The following is an 18,671-nucleotide window of genomic DNA, read 5'->3' on the forward strand; positions in this document are numbered from 1 at the left end:
CAATGTCTGAAAATTAAAAAAAAAGTATACACTTGCGCGCGGCATCTAGCGTTGCAACAAGATGAGCAGAGATCCACTGATGCCGTTACCAAGAAGAAATATGTGCTCTTTTGCAAGAAAAGAGGAGTCAAGACACGCGTCCACTATTGCTTTTTGCTGAAGCGGCGGGGATTACGGCCGTATAAATTGTCGTTTGTCTATGCAGGGGTATTAAAAAGTCGGAGGATGCCCTCGTACATGCCAAACATGATGGCTGCACTCGGAACTGTTCGCATCAGATGAGGCGTGAGACCGCCGTACAGACCAATCATGCCCTCTTCTTTCCACACCAGCTTGAAGCACTGGATCAAACCGGTGTATTTCGGAAGGCCATTGTCCATCGGGGCCTGTCGCAGTCGGGTTCGGGCGACCTGGAAATCATTGTCAGCAACCCTATGAGCCATCACCCAACACCGTCAACGTAACACGGTACCTCGTGAGGATATGCCAAAATGGCGGCAATTAGTTTTGCGCCGCCAGCGGCACCAGCCTTGCCGGTCCAGTCCACCGAGTTATCCCACCAGGTCTTTTCCCTCCCGCTGCGCTGGATGCGCTCCTCTCGTCTGGCCAACGATGCCTTCATCTGCTCGTACAACATCCACTGCAACGTAGACTCGGCCACCCCCAAGTAGCTTGCGCTCATTCCCTTGTACAGGCCGCGAATGCCTTCGTCGCGAATGATCTGTCGCACGCAGTCGTAGCTATTACGGTACTGTCGCTGCATGACGCCACCGCTGCGCTCCGAAACGTTCTTGTCAAGTTGCAACCGGGTCTTGACCATCCAGATGGGGTTTGTCGCTGTTGACGTCGCTACACCGGCTGCCACGCCAGCTAAAAGATGCACCCAAGGAGCCTCCTCGCCACGATTCCAGTACTCGGAGATGATTCGCTTGCCGTTACCATAGACAAAGAAGTTTATGCTCCTTGCGGGCACAATGCCCACCAGATTGGGGCCTAGACCTTTGAAGAGGGCTCTGGAGCCTTCAGTGCGATATACTGAGCCAAGGATGTCCAGGGTGTCGGTAAGATGATACAGGGCGGCTCTGGCTGGATTCAATCCCGCCAAGGCCTGTCCTTTGGCCATTCTAGCGGCTCGGAGTTGCGCCTGGTAAATATCGGATTGTAGCCTGGTCTTGAGCACGTCAAGCGGGGCAGTAATGGTCGCAGCGGTCATTCCCCCAACACTATAGTCGAGTCATTATTAGTAAAAGGTCTATCGCCGAAGAGGACAAGGTAGAGACCAGACGAACCCTCCCGCCATCATGTGCACCCACGACTTTGCAAACGGCAAAGCCTTGACCTTCCCTGTTGGCGCATCGTCGGGAATCACATCTCCCGTTTCCCTGGACTGGATCAGCGCCGCATGCTCGGCAGGGACATGTGAGTGTTGGAAAGGTTTTCGGTCGTCTTGGCCTACCGCGAATGCGGCAGGCTGCCGCTGGGCCATGGTAAGTATATTCTTCAGTATAAACTGACGGTTCGTTTGTTGTCTATGTTTCCTATGTGAGGTGTGAGATGTGTCTGCGTCGCTATGCACGGATTGGTCGTTTTGAGTCGTCAGAGGAGGCAGACGGCAGAGAAAGGAAGAAATCCGTCGCGACAACTAGGAGGCGTCAAATGAGGCTCCAACTTTTTTTGTGCTGGGTCAAAGTTCCAAGTACTCACTAGCGTGGGCATGTGTGGAGTCGGGGTGACCAGAGTGGCCACGGAGACTAAAAGTGACCAAACGCAACGAGCTTAGATACACACCTTTCCAGTAGAAATGCGCGTAACGCTGCAAGTATCCAGCCGGTCCAGGCCGTCCCCGGTCAATCTAGAAGACATGCGGGCCAATTCTGTCCGCCTGCCTCCGTCTCTCTGCACACAACTCACATAACTCACTTGTTACTCTGTAGGACAGCATCTTGCAATCTCCCAGTCACACACGGTTGCACAAGTATAACATCGCAATGAGTTATTAAGGCGCAATGTTTCAAAAGACGCAAGCAGCTTCGTCTTCTTTATTAGACCCCCACGTTCATCCCTCTTCCATTATGGGCCGTGACAGCCCGCCTGTCTGAGATAACTTATCGTAGGCTGGTGGCACAAGGAAAATTAATTTCGAGTAGCTGTTTAGGAATCTATTGAGTCCATCGGGACTATTTTAGTCTATTTAATATACATTATTTCAAAAGCAATGACACTTTGAAATGCTCTGTACTGATGCATCTGTCCCGCGCACCTGTTGTCCCTGAATCGTACATTTCATGCCTCATATAGTTTCATTACGCGCATGAGCTTCCTTGTATAGTCTTATCTGGCCGGCTTTCGTATGTCGTCAATATCAAAAAGAAAAGAAAGGGGCTTTGATCGTCATCTCGACGGCGGATTAGATGGGTCTTGCGCGCGTCGTATTGCATCCATCTCGCCTGACATGGGCCCAAAATGCCTAGGGCGAATCGGTTCCCTTATGCGAGGTATTCCCCCCAGCCCAGTTGCCAGGTTTGGCGGCCTTTGGTCTGGTGTCTCGTGTCGCGCTATCGAAATAGAGTCTGGGCTGTGAACCATCGGTATGCTCATGTCAGAGTCGGCTCGACTTCCCGGTCCAGGCGTGCCTTCGGAACTGAATATACTACTTCGAGATTCCAAGGGGGCTCGGGAATATCGAGTATCTTTTGGGCCCAGAACATCATTGTCGCTTTCCGCCATCGTCTCCGCCTCAGTCCCTAATTCATATTTAACTCTCGATGCTTCATCATCTGTAACTGACTTCCAGCTACACTTGGCGTGCTTCTTAGTACATCCCTGACAGGCTGTAAGGTGCTTGATACAGGGCAATCGCAGGCGGCGGCACCGGTCACAGGGAGGGTTTATGACATCGCCTTTCGAAAGTCGATCAGTGCTTTGACAAATGAGTGACCGCAAGATTTCTCCTCTGCTTTCCGCCGAATTCATCATCTGATTGTCCAGCGGAGTTCCTCCCGGGGAACGCAAAGACTGCGTGGATAGGCGGTGCTGGTGATGATGCGGCGAATGAACAGATGGCGACGACGGGCCAAGGTTGATGGCTGACAATCCAGCGTCGGAGGCAGACTGTGGCTTTATATTGGATGGAGCCATTGTCAAAAATTGATGTAGCAGGTCTGCATGCAAGTCGTACGAGGGGCTAAAACTGTTCTGCCGTCCAGGAGCATTCGGAGGTTGGTGTCTTGGGCCTCCATTGTCTTGGCTTCGTCTACGAGACAGGTCATTCTTCCTGTGGCCAAGCCTGTGATGAAGGATGCGCGCTCGAGCAGCCACTTCGTCGGCCTTCTTGTAAAGAATTGAAGCTCGTTGTTCCAATATATCCAACGTCGCCAACTCAGCAGTTTCGTCTTCTTCGAAAGGGTGTTCAAGTGGGAAGCGATCTAGGGCTCCAGACGATATCAGTCTCCAATCATCCTCAGTGATTTCAACATGGACGCCGTTATAAGAGAATCGACAGAAACGGCTGCCGTCAGGCATTGTTGTGAGGCTGAATTCGCCTGGGCTAGCCTTTGCAAAAGCAACCACGTCAAGCCAGCTTATTGGTGCCGAGACGGGCTGTGAAGAACTGGTCTTGATGGGTCCATCAAAGAACTTGTCGATACCTTTGAGGAGTCGTGGTCCGGTTAGCTTTGCCCCCAAGTTTGCCGCCAGACTCTCGTGTCGATCTAAAACACCTACACACAGGTATATGTCAATGGTGGCGAGTTGATAGGAGAGCGTGTACAATCCATGCAGGGCGTACCTTCATATTCTCCAATTAAGCTAACAATATGAGAAAAGGTGTCATGATCCCCCTCGATAAGGTTAAGACGCTCAGCATTAGCCCGTGGTACATAATTGATGTAAGGTCCTCCTGTAATTTTCCAAATTTGTCAGCTGAAGAATTGTTGATGGCGGGACGAAGCATCAAGTGTCAAAAGCAGGTAGTATATCAGCAGCTCCCACCCCCCCGAGTTTGGAAACTACCCGCGAGGATATATTCTAAAGGTCGCAAAGCCGAATGAGAGGGTAATTATGTCGTACAAAGGCGCATGCTCACCCAGTTGATTAAATACGCCTGATCTGACAGGTGGTGTTCGTGCAAGATGGTCTCCATGCTGAACACCAGTCTCTTGGGGATCTCGATGTCGTTTGTGAAAGTCTAAATCGGGTGCATGTGCCATGACGAAACACTCCTCGCCGTAGTTGTTCAATTATGATGGATTTAAGAGTTAATCGACGTGGCGCGAGAAGCGGGCCGGACCATGTATCAAGACACAGGCCTCTACAGTCAACTTGGCGAGGATGGCGCAGCTGGTTTGTACAATATGTAAGTAATAGCGCAAACGGAATCGTTTGTGAAACTCGTTTGGCGCTGCATTGCGGACACCCAGCCAAGGATAACTGGTGGGTCTGCAAGGGAAACGGAACAGTATTTGACCAGGGCAAGGTGTCGTGTAATCTCAAAGCCCGTGTACTGAATTCGGGCGTCAAAATTCAAGAGGTGAGTTGTTTCGGATTAGACCCAATTCTGGGCAGAGAAGGCTGTTCAGGTCCCGAAAGCCCACTTGCGATTGTGTAAGAGGTTGTGTATAAGCCGTCAGGATGACAAGGTGGTTTGGGAGGCGGCACGGGTCGTATATAAAAGGTATGCTGCATATGAATGGGCACTTGACGTCGGAACAACCCAGCTACCCGCCCAGCAACTGACTTTGCAGTCTGATCCCCTCAACAAATACAAATTAGTTTTTCGGCCGGGACCGGCTCGGGTACGTTTGCAGAAAATATTGAATGGGTCTTTGAGCTCACGATAATCCATCCACCGTCTCTTGAGAGGGGGTCAGGTGGGTATTGCTGGGCAGCTTCCTTAAAGTTAGGCAGGATATGGAAGTGATGGGCGTTATTGACGGCGGAGAGGTCCAGAGGTCTAGAGGCTGAAAGAACGAAGTTGCCAGAACTGCGTTTCCCACTCGACGCCTTACTAGAAGATATATACTTCGTATAGGCGCCCGTTGCTCATATAAAGTGCCCGCTTCCCGCTGCCCCTTCCCGCCACCGCCTCTTGCGCAAGTATTTACTGGAGACCAGCAGCGCTAAAAAGACTCAAATGTTATCAGCCACGGCCCTCCTCCACGCCCGCAGGATGTCCGCATACCGGCTGTTGGCTGGGTCGACGCAGGTCGACAAATTGGTAGGCTGGTAGGCAAGCAGGGGACGTAATGGAGCACGCACTGCCGCTCCTCAGCGGCAGGCGCTCTTAGCATGGCAGGTCAGGGCGACGATCCCACTCTGACCGAAGCCATTATGGTGTCAACCTCCAGGGTTATCGAAAGAGTCAATCCGTTATACTGTGGGTGCGTGGGCCAATACACCCAACGGCATCAAGAGAGAGCGGACAGGCACCTCTTGCGGACAGGCTTCCATAAGACAGGTGCTGGTTTTGGATGTCGAGCTATGATTTGCGGTCCGCGCTTTATCGTAACTCGTTGACCGAAATCAGTGTCTTAAAACAAGACAACGGTCCGCCACGTATCTTTCCCTCGGGCACCTCGCGCTCTGCTACCAACCGGCCAGATTCCATTGAGAGTTGGAGTCAAGGGACAATCTTTGCTGAGCCCGGTCCATGACTGTGATATCCAGCAACGCCCGCCAGCAACGCCCAGAAAAACGAGTGAAATGGTCTGGACAAATGGCACGAAACAGCATAGGCGGGTCTCCAACAGTTAGCCTTTGCGCCTGGACGCGATACTGTTCTCTCCAAAACAAAGGAAACCGTAACGTCATGGCTTCAGCCAAATCGTCCGTGCAGGTTGAGATATTACCAATGTCTCCTCCGGCGCGTGTTTGGTTTGGTGGAAATGCAAGGCGTCCATGGGCTGCTCTGCTGGGTACGAGGCATCCCCTGCCACAAACTGCTTGACCAACCCCGAGTACGACGTCCTTTGATGTCGGCAACTGTTTCCTGGGGATTCGTTGAAACATCCCGACTGACGTAGGTGATGCATTTCGGAGACCTGCGACTGGCTCAACATCGGCAAGAATGCACAATGACAGCATAGTGATGACAATTGGCCCAGTCGATGGCGCCGCGCGTGGGAAATCTTTCCTCGCCTGCCAAGCCAAGCCGTTGCATCGACGTAGTACAAGACGGAGCGCGGAGTAATACTAGTTGCTTGTCACATCTTCTTTTTGTGTTCAATGTTCATACCCTCCCTCCCTCCTTCCTTCCTTCCTTCGACGTCCTTCCTTCATGCATGTCGCTCGGGGTCCCATGCCCTGCACTGCAGTCTAGAGTGCTCAGTCTTGCCCCGTGCCTTTTCAGCAGCTTGCTCATCAGCGCCACGTCCCTGTCGGAATATGAAGTGTATTCTAACCGCCCACCCTTGCACCCATGTAAACAGGCATAACCTAATATCTAAGTAAATAGAGGTACTATTTTAACCGGTACTGTCCGGTATTGTCCGATTGGCTATTAACCCCCGGACCTGGCTCTCCACAAGGTCCTCGACTCTTAAAGAGACGAGTTCCCCCGTCCAGCGCAGACGGGATTCGCACAGGCAATGTCAAACCCGTTGCCGCTTGGGAGTTGCAGCGGCGCCCAGGGATGCCGCCTTCCCCACCATGTTCTCCCGTAATTGCGGCTGCGGAATCTCCGCGCAAGGGGGCACAAGTAATGTCATAACCATGGGTCAGCTTGAGAGCTGCGAGAGCCGTAAGAGGCGCTAAACCCAAATAGGACCTCCAGTTGACCCCTCTCGGCACGCTTCTGCGCCGCCAAACCGCAACTCGCGTCTGAAGCTTTGGTGAGGGCAGCTTTTTTTCTGCCATCCCGACCCAAACGGCCTATCCCATCGGTGACAAGCACGCGCGCGCGCACACACACACACACACACACACACACACATGCGACATGTCCGATAGACCCACGCATCGAGGCGGAAGAGGAGGAGGAGGTCCTCGCGGCGGACGAGGTGGTGGTCGCGGTGGTCGTGATGGTGGTCGCGACGGCGGCGACAAGGGCGAGAAGCCCAAGAAGGAGAATATCCTCGACTTGGCAAAGTACATGGACAAGGAGATTACCGTCAAATTCAACGGCGGACGAGAGGTTACGGGCACGCTGAAGGGCTACGATGCGCTCATGAACCTGGTGTTGGACGAGGTTAAGGAAACGGTTCGAGGTAGGCTCTGTCTTTTTGCCTTTTGGGTGACGAGAAGCCATGGCCGCAGTGACAAGACGAGCTGACACATGCTGCAGATGAAGAAGGAAACGAGTCCACTCGACCTTTGGGCCTCGTTGTTGCTCGCGGTACTCTTCTCGTGGTCATTGCTCCCGTCGATGGTAGTGAAGAAATCGCCAATCCCTTTGCAACGGCGGAGGAGTAAGGTTGGATTCGGTGCCGGATCCCGAAACCCCAACAAGCACGGCCAAATTTGCATATATGCGACGATCTGGAGGCCTTGGGCTCACCATACGGTCCTGAGCCTGTGCAACAATTCGCGATAGGGCTCGCGCGATAGCTTGATCTGTCGTTTTGCTAGGACAGAAGACGGGCCACATCAGATAGCAAGTAGAGGATGCGCCTCGCAACATCACAAACGGGTCGCCATCATGGTCGTGGCAATGATGCTGCCATGACCACCACATCATGGGAACCTCTTTATGAACAATACAGATATGACATTTTTTTGGGCTTAGTTCTATGCAGCTACTTTATCCACTACTGCTTCCACCGCTAGTTCGAATCAATCAATGATTCTCATATCACCAAGAGTAGCCGCTCGCCGATCCTAACAGGCTTCATCCATCGTGCCATCCAGACCCAGGGCAACCAACCGGTAACCGTCACTGCTTAGTCATTCATACCATCCGAATGCCGTACCTCTGGGCCAAGTTCAATTCCCCTTCATCGGTGCTCAAAAACAATCGAAGCAAGCAAGAAAAAAGGAATTTCGTTTCATCCACGTATAAACCCCATCTTTACATATGAGCACTCTTGGACCGGCGTGGTGGTGTCGTGCTAAGGATCTTCTAGAACCCCCTACTCTGCTTGCTAGTCTTCTGGAGCTCCCCAAACGCATTGCCCAGTTGCTTCTTCAGCTCCTTATAGCTGACGATGAAGCTGGTCTGCTCATCACGGCTGGTAAGGCAGATCCTCTCGTCAGTCCCTGCATCTAGCCTATTCAGGCACCGAAGCATGTGGCCCATGTCAAGCACAGGGTTCCCACTAGCGTCGACCTGGTGGAAGACATAGTCCCTGAACAGCTTGAGCATGTACCTCTCTCCGTTTTCGGACCACGCTCGATCTCCTTCGAGTTCCTGCCGCTCGTTGATGCAACCAAGCTTGAGGAGCAGGCGGGCGATGCGGCCGTTTTCCAGTTCCCGGTATAGTTCGGAGTTGAGGTCGTCAGACTGGTGTTGAGATTGGTCGAGAGTGGTGACGATATGGCCGGCAATTCCGCGAATGAATTCTTCAATGGTCTTTTGTGAAGGTGGCTGGGCGGGCGTAAGGAGCCATATGATTGTGTCGCGGAGCTCGACAGAATACGAGCGGGCCATCAATTCGATGGAGGCTTTGAGGTTGGTGAGTTGAGCTGGGGGCGTGTTGGTGGCTAGGGAGAGGATTGTGCGGCCAAACTGCATGAAGTCATCTTGCTGGAGTTCGGGGACGGGGCGGCGCATATCGAATTGGACTACATCGAGGATGGAGCAGGCGTTGAGGCGTATGCGGTTCTTGCCCGTGAGGATGATTTTGGTCACGTCGATGCAGCGCGCGGCCAGGTTGATGGAGTGAATGGACTTGAGTGCGTTTGCGATCTGAGCTATGTAGCCCCATAATACAGCTTCGGAAACTGGTGACTTTGCTTGGAAGCGGTTTCCTGGTGACGGTGCGCCAGCGCCAGTGCTCAGGTGAACTTCGGCTAGAGTTTTGGCCAGAGGGTGGTAGTCCTGTACAAATATAAGGGAGCTGTCACCGAAAGCTCGTGCCGTAAATGCATCGTGTATTGTAACTATGTTTGCATTGTCAATCTTCCTCCAGTCTTTGACGGATCTGATGGCGTGTTCGTTTGTGAGTCTGAAGCCCTCCAGTCTTCGTAGGCAGTAGAGATTGCCCGTCTTGGATGATGTCGCTTTGTAAACCCAGCTGGGATAAGAAAAGACGTTTGTGTTCTTTCGATGGCTGGTGTCGAGCGGTACTAAAGAATGATAGTTCTCCATCTGAGGTAGTTGTGAATTGGGCATAACCTGAAGTGAGGCTTCTGCCTTCCTTTGCAGGTCCTCTCGCAACTTTTCGGGTATGAAGAAGTCGTGTGTCAGTCGGTGATAGGGCATCAGATCTTCTCTGTAAGGCCCAACCGGTGCGTAAAGATGGTGCTGCAAGGGCTGAAGAGGAGCAGCAAAGGCGCCAGTGGGCTGATAAAACCCTCCGGCAGCCCCAGCCATTGCACTGTGATCGTCGGCATAAGGATTGAAGTGTGCGCTGGGGAGGCCTTGGCCAACTGAGGCCATGGCAAAAGGGTCATAGTTGACAGGGCCATCCTGATTCGATCCGTTCGAAACACCCTGGGTGGACGCGTTATTCCACATGTGATGGGTAAAGCGTGTCTGCCGTCAAGACATACCTGTGAGTTCAACTCAAAGCTTGGAGTGAATTCGCGAATGGCTGCTGGGTTGAATATGGCACTTTCTGGGTCGGCGGGAGTGGCTGAAAGAGCTGGGGATGCTACAAAGTGGTGTCAGCGCCGCGGTTCGCAGAACTGTATATTGAAACATGGCGACTACCTCCTAGCCCCCTGGGTGTAAATGCCGGTGCATTGGCGGCTTGTGTAGAAAAAGTTGGTTTCTTGCCGGCAGACTGCAGGTTTGCAGGGGTAAAGGAAGGAGACTCGACATTTAGAGCTTTGCGAGACCTGGGCAGACGTGTCAGCACAGCATATGCTTGGATACTCCAGCACGCAAGCGCATAGAGGCAGACGCAAAGCCGACTCGGTATGCGGCATTGGTGATCTGACATACATGTCTGGTGGGTTTGAGTTATTCTTGTTTTGATCGTGGGAAAAGGTACAACCTTGGTCTTCGTATCGGCAGTGACCATAGATTAAGACGTTTCGACAGAGCGTATCCCTGTTCTCCGCTATAGGCTCGGGGTTAGCTCCATGAACTTTGCACGTTGCCGTTGCCATTGCCATTTCCATTCCCATTTCCATTCAAGGAAGGAGCAGCACGGGGTAGGGGTGTCGTACCGCGTCCCTTTGGTTTCGGAGACGAGGCTGAACCGGCTGGGCGCCTAAGATCCGAAGTCGCGAATCGCGACGCCGCCATTGTCTAGTTGGGTGAACCAAGGAGAGAATTCCGGCTCCTGCGGTCGCTTCTACGACGTCTGTACCATGTCAATGAGATTTCGCGACGACAGAGGGCACCGGGTTTGGGCAAAGCGACACGCGTGCCAGGTGCGCGAGCATTCCCATGCCATGCCATGACGGCGGCGGGGGAGTCGAGGCTGTGATGTGGAGAGGCAGCATCGCTCGAGCACGAGTGCAGGGAGGAGACGTGCAGCCGGGCACGCGTGAAGGTCAACTTACCTTGGTGAAGCAGTCATCAGCCATGGCTCAATTGGCGGCGGAGGCCTTGCGCCCATTTACAAACGATGGGCAGGAACGGGGGGCGGGTTGTTCAGCGTGCAGCGTCGAGAGAGTGGGAGCGGAGGTGAGGCAAGCGTTGAGATGGCGATGGTGGGCCGGAGCAGCGGTTGGCACATGGCAGAGCCAATTCATGCCGTAGTTGGGAGGGGCGCAACTGGGGCCATCATCAGTGGTGAGTTCCAGAGGCCGATGGCACCTGCGGCAGCAACGAGACGCCCGCATGACTCAGGAGGCAATTGGCCCTGGGCTGAAGATGTGATTGATAGGCGCACAGCCTTGATGGATGATGGTCAGCTATTTGCTGCTCACCATGACCAATTGGTAGCCATTACATTTGTCCCTGGGCATACATGGAGCAAGTACTACCGGGAATCTACGTGTTTGGCGGCAGTCGAGGAGGTTACATCAATGGCGTGCAGCCCCGCGCTTCCATCTTCTGGCCTTGGATGTACTCGCGCCGAGCAGTACGCAGTAGTCGCAAACGACGATCTCCATTCCTCCTCATTCTACGCAATAAGAATCACGGAAATAACTTCCCACAGAACAGAAACCCATGCAAGAGCATAAAATTGTCACCACGGCGGCAAAAGCCATCCACTCCATCGTGCTCTGTTCGATGTTGAGCTATAGGGTATCTACGCCGTGTTGGTCGTGTAGAGGAGGTTGTATGTACCTGCGGGAGCTGAAACGCAGCCTCGCCCCCGTACCATGATTGACCGAGGAGCCTCGTAGAAGAGAAAGAAAACGAACTTTTCATAATTCACATCCATGTTTCTTGCCAATGAACTGGCGCCGGCATATATTCACGTTTGTCCGAGTAGTACCCAGTCAGATTGCATCGTCAACTAAACTCCATCCAGAGCCGAGTCTGTACTCTGGGGTTCCTGCGCTTGCCTAAGTACCGAAGGTACTCCGTGCCTCCGCTCACCTTGCCCCACCAAAGCTGTCTCCTCAAAGCCAGCCTGTCTCACAGCTTCCAGTCAGCACGCATCACTCAAACTTATAAGTTACAAACCTCAAGCGTACGCCACAAAACCTGATCGAGTCGCCGTCGCCCTTCCCTTCGCATGGTCACGATAACAGAGACGTTTAGCCCCACCACACCGATGGCCGCATAGGCAGCTCGTCACCCGTCACCCGCCATGGCCGACCTCAATGATGATGACGTGGAACAGTTGTCCACTACGCAGCAGGAAGCTCTCCAGCAGTACATCCAGGTCACCAACCAAGAGCCGAAGGAGGCAATCCCTCTACTGCAAAGGTCACAATGGAACGTCCAAGTAAGCACTCGATCGTCCCTAGACAGGCATCCTTCCTTGGAAACCCTCAACTCTACCCTCTCGTGCCTGACATGCCCCTCCAGATCGCCATTGCCAAGTTCTTTGACGGCGAGGGCCCCGACCCTGTAGCCGAAGCTATGGCCGCTCAAAATGTCCCTCGGACGACAGCAAGACACGAGAACTTGCAGGAAAGCCTCCTGGCCGAAGGCTTCACCCCTCGATCGCAGCCAAGACAACGAACAGACGCCGCGCCGAGAATCGTACCTCAGCCGCCGATAACACATCGTTCACCATGGCTTCTGGGCCTTCTTCTCGCCCCATTTGGCTGGGGATGGCGCGCAGCCTCGACGCTTTTCAGGACGTTTTGGTACATTCTGTCCTTCCTGCCGGCGTCGATCCGACCCCGTTCCGTGACGAGCCGTATGTCGTCTGGGTTCAAGGACACGAGCGGCCGCCGAATGCTGATGCCGCGGGATACGGCCGCACGATTCAAGCGCGAATTCGACGAAGAGTACGGCCAGAACGATCTCCCCTTCTTCGAGGGCGGGCTGGCCCAGGCGCATGATCTAGCCAAGAAGGAGCTCAAGTTTCTTCTGGTTGTTCTCTTGTCCCCGGAGCACGACGACACTGCGTCATTCATTCGGGAAACACTCCTCTCACAAGACGTAGTAGACTACATCAAAGACCCCACAAACAACATCATTCTCTGGGGAGGAAACGTGCTAGACTCAGAAGCATACCAGGTAGCCACCGAATACACATGCACCAAATTCCCCTTCTCGGCACTAGTCTGCCTGACGCCCAGGGAGGGCAGCACCCGCATGGGCATCGTCAAGCGGCTCGTCGGCCCCATGCCGGCAAGCACCTACCTGTCGGAGCTGCAAAACTCGGTTGAAAAGTACGGCTCCGACCTCGACGGCGTTCGAGCGGAGCGCACCGCCCAGGAAGTATCCAGGAATCTCCGCAACGAGCAAGACTCGGCGTACGAGCGCTCCCTTGCCATCGACAGAGAACGCGTCCGCCAGCGAAGAGAGGCAGCCGCGGCCGCAGAAGCCGCCGAGTCATTGGCGCGGGAAAAGGCACACGATGCCGCGTTGCTTGAGAGCAAGCGCAACCAATGGAAGACGTGGCGCGCGGCCAGGCTGCTCCCCGGACCAGCGGCAGGCGATAAGGACGTGGTGCGTGTCGCCCTCAAGATGCCCGAAGGGTCAGGGGCGGGTCGCCTTGTCAGGAGGTTCCCGCAGGACGCGTCGGTGGAGGAGCTTTATGCCTTCGTGGAATGCTACGATAGGATACGGAGCCGTGAGGACGGAGCCGATGACGACGACTACTCAGATGACTCTACGGTGGAGGCCCCCGAGGCTTATGAGCACAAGTATTTGTTCAGAATAGCCTCGACGCTGCCGAGGGTGGTGTATGAAGCTAGCACTACTGCCACGCTGGGGGAAAGGATTGGCAAATCGGGCAATTTGATAGTCGAGGAGGTGTTGGGCGATGACGAGGATGAGAGTGGTGAGAGTGGTGACTGATGGCCGGAAGAGTCCGTGGCTAATATAGACATTGTCTGCGGAGTACCGGGCATGGGGGGAATATGTATCAACAGGCTTCCAGTATTTCTGTAATGTTTGATGTCACGAGTGAGGTATTAGATGGCATAAACGTGCGATGGTGGTATTATTAACTCGCGAGTTGTCACCCAGACTTACACGCGGCCACCGGTCTACAAAGCCAAGCTTCTTGCCTCGGGGTTACGTAGGTAGTAAGCAATCTTGTGGGTGCCAACGCATCCATGCTTGCACCTCCAATTAAGCCATCCCCGCCCAAAGTCATGCGTGCGTTCAAATCTGTATGGTTTACGGTGTACGTACTCGACAAAGCGTGGCCAAACAGGCTAGGTGATTGCGTAGCAGCTGGAGGCTGTGCTTCTCGGCTTTGTGCGGTGACGTGGGTGGGATGCACTCGCGAGTTGCCCGTGGGAGAGCATGATGCGTTGCGCACGCGAGTCGTGGCTGGGACGCGGCCACTGGCTCACCACGTTGTCAACTGGTCCTCCAAGCTGCCGGACTCGGTATGCACGCAGTATCTGCAGTACCTGCAATACTACCAAGGTAGTTTATTTGCCTCGATGCGTAGCCAGCGGGAAACAAACTTCCTCGACATTGAAACGTCACCGCAGAGTGAGACAGGGGCTCACAAGCCACAAACTCCAGATGTCGACAGCTACAGAGTACTCCGTACAGTACATGTGCTGTTTGTACGCGTTGCGCTAGCGCGGGCTGCCGCCAGGGTCTTGGATTACATGCTGTGTGGCCCATCAATGATTGATCAGCCCCATCCACCCCATCTACCCAGATCAACCCCGTGATCCCCGTCAACTCGTGCTCACCTTGAACCATGCCGTATCGACTCCGTCCGCTGGCTGACACTGGAAAGCATATACCTGGATCTGGCTGTTGCTAATTATCGTTCTTGTGCATATCGGCACTCTGGACTGCGGTTGTCTCGTCGAATCAATAATTTGGCTTGAGCCCCCCCCGTTCTGCCACCTGGCATCCCTTGCTCAATCAGATAATCCCGCCGTCTCTACACAGCACACCCAGACTGCCAGTGCACCGCCGTCAAGTCTGTTGTCCGCCATCATTCGCCTCGATGCTCTTTTGACAACACCGTGTTGCTACTCCAACTCTTCATTCTCTACTTCTCCGCACGGCACCAGCGGGCGCGGCGTGCCCTGTCGTTGATCCTTTGAATCATCTCCTCCTCCGTAACTCTTCACCCAACAAATTCCCCACACTTGCCCGCATTGCGGACGCAGACGAGGCTTGAAGCCAAACAGCACTTGACCACTCAACCACTTCGATCCTTCGCCATCCGGAAACCTTTCGAGGCAAAAACCAAGGGACCAACCCCTGTCACTTGCCCACTCAGTCTTCCGCCTCCTGGCGAACAGCCCGACAGGTGACAGCTCTGAGCCACCCAATTGATCCGCAAGGTCCGCGACTGCCCGCCAACACCGCATCTTCATCGAGAGAGACCCTGGCTTGGCTAAGCCTGCCCGCATCTGACAATCGCGATCTCTTCTTTTTCCCGCCTCATCACCCTCCATGTGTCCCTAGTCCTACCTCTATTTCTCGTCGGATTCGCCCTCTCTACACCTATCTACGCTATACCGCCTAATCCAAGGTCGAGCAATTATACCTATAGCGAAACCACTTTCGACCGACGTCTCGTCTACCTTCATTCGCTTTCTGCGCGCGCGTCCACCAACGCTCGTCGTGCGAGCCCGGAGTAGTCAGCATGAAGTCTATGAAGGGCCTCAGCATGAACAAGATGCTGGGGAGTATCAAGAAGAAGGCTGGAGGTAAGCAAGTCCCTGCTGTTGTTTCGATATCTAGACCACCCCGCGCAGCCTTCGATGCATGCTGCGCATACCTGTCGGCCTGCGCAGCGTGCGGCCCAGCGACTCAACATAATTTGGTATTTACTTTGGAAGACAGAAGAGGAGCCGCTGGTCTGACTTAGTCCTTTCTTAGGGAGCTCAAACGCCCCCCCAGCGTCGGCTGCGACACACGCTGAGAACCCCGAGGTCACTGCTCACAACAGCGTCGTAAGTCCAGGGAGCCCCACCACATGACACCGAATGATGTCGTCGCTAACCCCAACGGCCACAGAAAGCGTTTTGCGAGTCTGGCGGAAATTCCAAGGTATGTAATACACTGGCGGTTTCTCACTCTTGGTGCTTCGCTGCAGTCCGAATCATGGCAACTGACCAAGACGACTGTCAATAGACTGATGAAGTTCTCTTCCTCCCCCCCATCGTCGATGCTGCCGAATCATCCCCGGCTGCCGCAGCCGAATGTGCCCGTGTTATTCGCAAGTTCTTGAGCAAAGATTATAGCTCAAGGCCGTCCTGGCAGTATAATGCTATAATGCTTGTCCGAATCCTGACCGATAACCCTGGGGAAACCTTCACGAGGAATTTAGATGACAAGTTTGTCGACACAATCCGAGCTTTGCTGAAGAATGTCAAGGATCCCAGCGTATGGCAAATATTAATGGAAACCTTGGATGACTTTGAGTATGCCAAAGCGCACGACCAGAACCTAGCTCCGTTGGTTCTTATGTGGCAGAAGGAGAAGGAGGCTGCCATAAAGAAACATGGGGTAAGATTAGCTAGCAGGTGAATGATGGGCCGTATACCTTGCTAATGGGAGAAAATAGAATCGACAGCCACCTCTGCCTCCACGGCCCTTCATAACGAACCAGCCGCCGCTCAACCGACACTCTCAAAACTATTTCGCCAAGGCCCACCATAACAATCGCCTTCCTGACCCCGTTGAGCTCTCATCAAGACTTGAAGAGGCACGGACGTCGGCCAAACTTCTGGAGCAGGTCGTCATGAACACTTCTCCGGGTGAAATGCTGCAAAATGAGCTGATTAAAGAATTTGCCGATCGCTGTCTAAGTGCATCTAGAAGCCTGCAGGGCTACATGGTTTCTGAGAATCCGGCGCCGGATAACGAAACTATGGAGAGCCTCATTGACACAAACGAGCAGTTGCAGACGGCTCTCAACCAGCATCAGAGGGCAGTTTTGAATGCCAGGAAGCAGCTTGGCCTCGGTACCAATGAAAATTCACCAGTTGTCTTGTCAGACAATTCGGACACCGAAAGCCATGCACGTCATAACAATGCTGAGACAGGCTTAATGCCTGGTGGTGTGACAACAGGGGCAATAGATGCAGGAAAGGGGAAACAGACACAGTCATACCATCTGACTCCCACTGGTAATGGGGAGGCAGTAGCATCGAGCTCACGCCAATCACTGAAGGACGAATCGACTGAAGATCCTTTTGCCGACCCGCATCCTGCAGAAGCAAAGGCTGCTGGTGGCTCGTCAACACAGCCTATTTCCGAATTTCCGCATGAACCTTTTCACCCGGGCTTCGGTGGGCCGCTGTCCAGTAACAATGTCGTTCTAAACAGTGCGGGTAGTTCTAGCTCTCGGTCTGGGCTGGCCAAAGAGCAACCGCCGCATAACAGGCATCAAGGCGTCTCTGACGATGACGATATCTATGAGGCAGCACCAAAGGGCAAGAGCCCCCTGAACAAGGAATAACCGCGCGCATGCAGAGTTGCGCTGTAGAAAGTGATTGTAGCTGTGATTGGTTGCTTAGGTTCGCCAACCTTCTCCATGTCAGTCTTCGGTGAAACTTGCACTTCTTGAAGGGGAGTATCAAGGAGAGTATGACTTGATTCATGATTCTGTTGGGCATTTTTGTGCCAACTTGACTTTTTCTTTTTCTTTTCTTTTTTTTATTTAAAAAAAAGATGATGATTCCCCATGCTGTTAATGTTTCTGCTTTTGATACAACTTCAGACGAGGGTCATTTGGTTATTATTGGCAAGAACTACACCTGGCAAAGCGCTCAAAGGCATCTATAGCGTGTTTCATCAGATTGTGCTAGCTTTCTCGAGAGCATTGCATGGAGGCTAGTGTATAACAGAGATGTGTTTAAATTCGCAGTCTTTATAGCGGATGTGCCGGCTGAATTGTAGCTTGAGAGGGGAAGAGTTGATGAAATCCAACGGCCCTTCGGGTTGTCGAGCATATCCGTACGTCCTGGGCTAGGAGTTCTCATGGGTTCTAGTGTGATTCCACAACATGTGCCGAACAGCGTGCAATGGGTGGATCGGTGGATACTCCAATTGACGGCACTTTGCTAAACGTTGGATGTAGGCCAAAAGTCTTTCACGACGGCATTGGTCTGACCGAGTTGTTGGCGATTTATTTGGGCAAGTTGTCTTGGATATTCACATCGCGCGGCGGCACAGTGTAGAGTCAAATTTAAACCCGATGAAGTCGAGGCTTACCCTACCTAATGTGACTATGGCATGACAGCCTGTCGGGCAAGCGGTTGAACTTGGCAGGACAGCGGACAACGTTGGAGCCATGCGAAGGTTGAGATGGTGGCCTGCCGATTCGTACAGACACCAATAAGCGTTCGGTCGTCTTCGGACTCTGGATGTCCTGGATGATTTTGGATGGAATGTGCTGGTTCGGCCACTTGGTTTAGGTGCTCTCTCCCGCTGGGACGGCGGGGTGATATTGCACCCGTCCCAGCCAGTCGCAACATTGGCACTTCCCGCTGCGCCTGTGCAGGGCGGGAGAGTTCGAGTGGAAGGGAAGGAGCGAAGGTCTCAGAACGGATAAAAGCGGAGACAACGGTGAACTACGGCAGGTGCTATGGACTTGACGCATCCATGCGTGCGTACATAGACAGAGGAACGCAAGCTCCAAGCTCCAAAGCTCCATCCACCCAACTCCTCAAATTGACCTGATAGTCACAGTGTCCTCGTGCCGTGCTCGCCCAAGAGTGAGTTGCACATGCATATGCATGTCTTTGGTCGAGAAGGGACAAGACACACGACAAGCAGGGAGGCTGAGCCAAAATTATGCCTTAGTCACGTCTCGCATATCAGCGATGTGGCGCTCCATCGACGGGTTTTCCATGCAACACATGCTGCCTAGTCGGACGCTATTTCTCTATTTCGATAGGTGAGACGATTACAAAGAGCTTCTAAAGCCGCTGGGTGCTGACCTTGTCCTAAAGTGGCTCACCGTCCTCAAAGCCAAGATAGCCATGTGTTGCGTACGGAATATTATATTGCGAATCGGATTCAGGCAATAGGCTCAATACTATGGGGTAAGCTTGCCCGGCCGTAA

General features: G+C 53.4%; 6 protein-coding genes across 6 annotated transcripts; 3 read left to right on the forward strand and 3 right to left on the reverse strand.

Annotated features, from left to right (window-relative positions):
- Positions 1-197: 197 nt before the first annotated feature.
- G6M90_00g084190 (uncharacterized protein) lies at positions 198-1,486 on the reverse strand (the record flags this gene model as incomplete). The annotated part of the gene is made up of 3 exons (XM_014688149.1): positions 198-410; positions 473-1,223; positions 1,290-1,486. The coding sequence occupies 3 exons, from the start codon at positions 1,484-1,486 to the stop codon at positions 198-200; spliced, it is 1,161 nt and encodes a 386-aa protein (XP_014543635.1).
- Positions 1,487-2,391: 905 nt separating this feature from the next.
- Positions 2,392-4,208, reverse strand: G6M90_00g084200 (uncharacterized protein; the record flags this gene model as incomplete). Its single annotated transcript, XM_066131244.1, has 3 exons — positions 2,392-3,719; positions 3,788-3,898; positions 4,085-4,208. 3 exons carry the CDS (start codon positions 4,206-4,208, stop codon positions 2,392-2,394), a joined length of 1,563 nt encoding a protein of 520 aa, XP_065987273.1.
- Positions 4,209-6,934: 2,726 nt separating this feature from the next.
- Positions 6,935-7,407, forward strand: lsm7 (U6 snRNA-associated Sm-like protein LSm7; the record flags this gene model as incomplete). Its single annotated transcript, XM_014688151.1, has 2 exons — positions 6,935-7,202; positions 7,280-7,407. The coding sequence occupies 2 exons, from the start codon at positions 6,935-6,937 to the stop codon at positions 7,405-7,407; spliced, it is 396 nt and encodes a 131-aa protein (XP_014543637.1).
- Positions 7,408-8,053: 646 nt separating this feature from the next.
- On the reverse strand, positions 8,054-10,345 carry PAN3 (PAN2-PAN3 deadenylation complex subunit PAN3; the record flags this gene model as incomplete). The annotated part of the gene is made up of 5 exons (XM_014688152.2): positions 8,054-9,586; positions 9,646-9,746; positions 9,806-9,933; positions 10,040-10,157; positions 10,267-10,345. The coding sequence occupies 5 exons, from the start codon at positions 10,343-10,345 to the stop codon at positions 8,054-8,056; spliced, it is 1,959 nt and encodes a 652-aa protein (XP_014543638.2).
- Positions 10,346-11,807: 1,462 nt separating this feature from the next.
- On the forward strand, positions 11,808-13,474 carry ucp10 (UBX domain-containing protein 10; the record flags this gene model as incomplete). Its single annotated transcript, XM_066131245.1, has 2 exons — positions 11,808-11,945; positions 12,029-13,474. The coding sequence occupies 2 exons, from the start codon at positions 11,808-11,810 to the stop codon at positions 13,472-13,474; spliced, it is 1,584 nt and encodes a 527-aa protein (XP_065987390.1).
- A 1,768-nt stretch (positions 13,475-15,242) lies between these two features.
- On the forward strand, positions 15,243-17,063 carry G6M90_00g084240 (uncharacterized protein; the record flags this gene model as incomplete). The annotated part of the gene is made up of 5 exons (XM_014688154.1): positions 15,243-15,306; positions 15,479-15,552; positions 15,617-15,649; positions 15,734-16,108; positions 16,167-17,063. The coding sequence occupies 5 exons, from the start codon at positions 15,243-15,245 to the stop codon at positions 17,061-17,063; spliced, it is 1,443 nt and encodes a 480-aa protein (XP_014543640.1).
- Positions 17,064-18,671: the final 1,608 nt, after the last annotated feature.

Source organism: Metarhizium brunneum, chromosome 5 (genome assembly GCF_013426205.1).
Source record: "Metarhizium brunneum chromosome 5, complete sequence".
NCBI lineage: Eukaryota > Fungi > Ascomycota > Sordariomycetes > Hypocreales > Clavicipitaceae > Metarhizium > Metarhizium brunneum.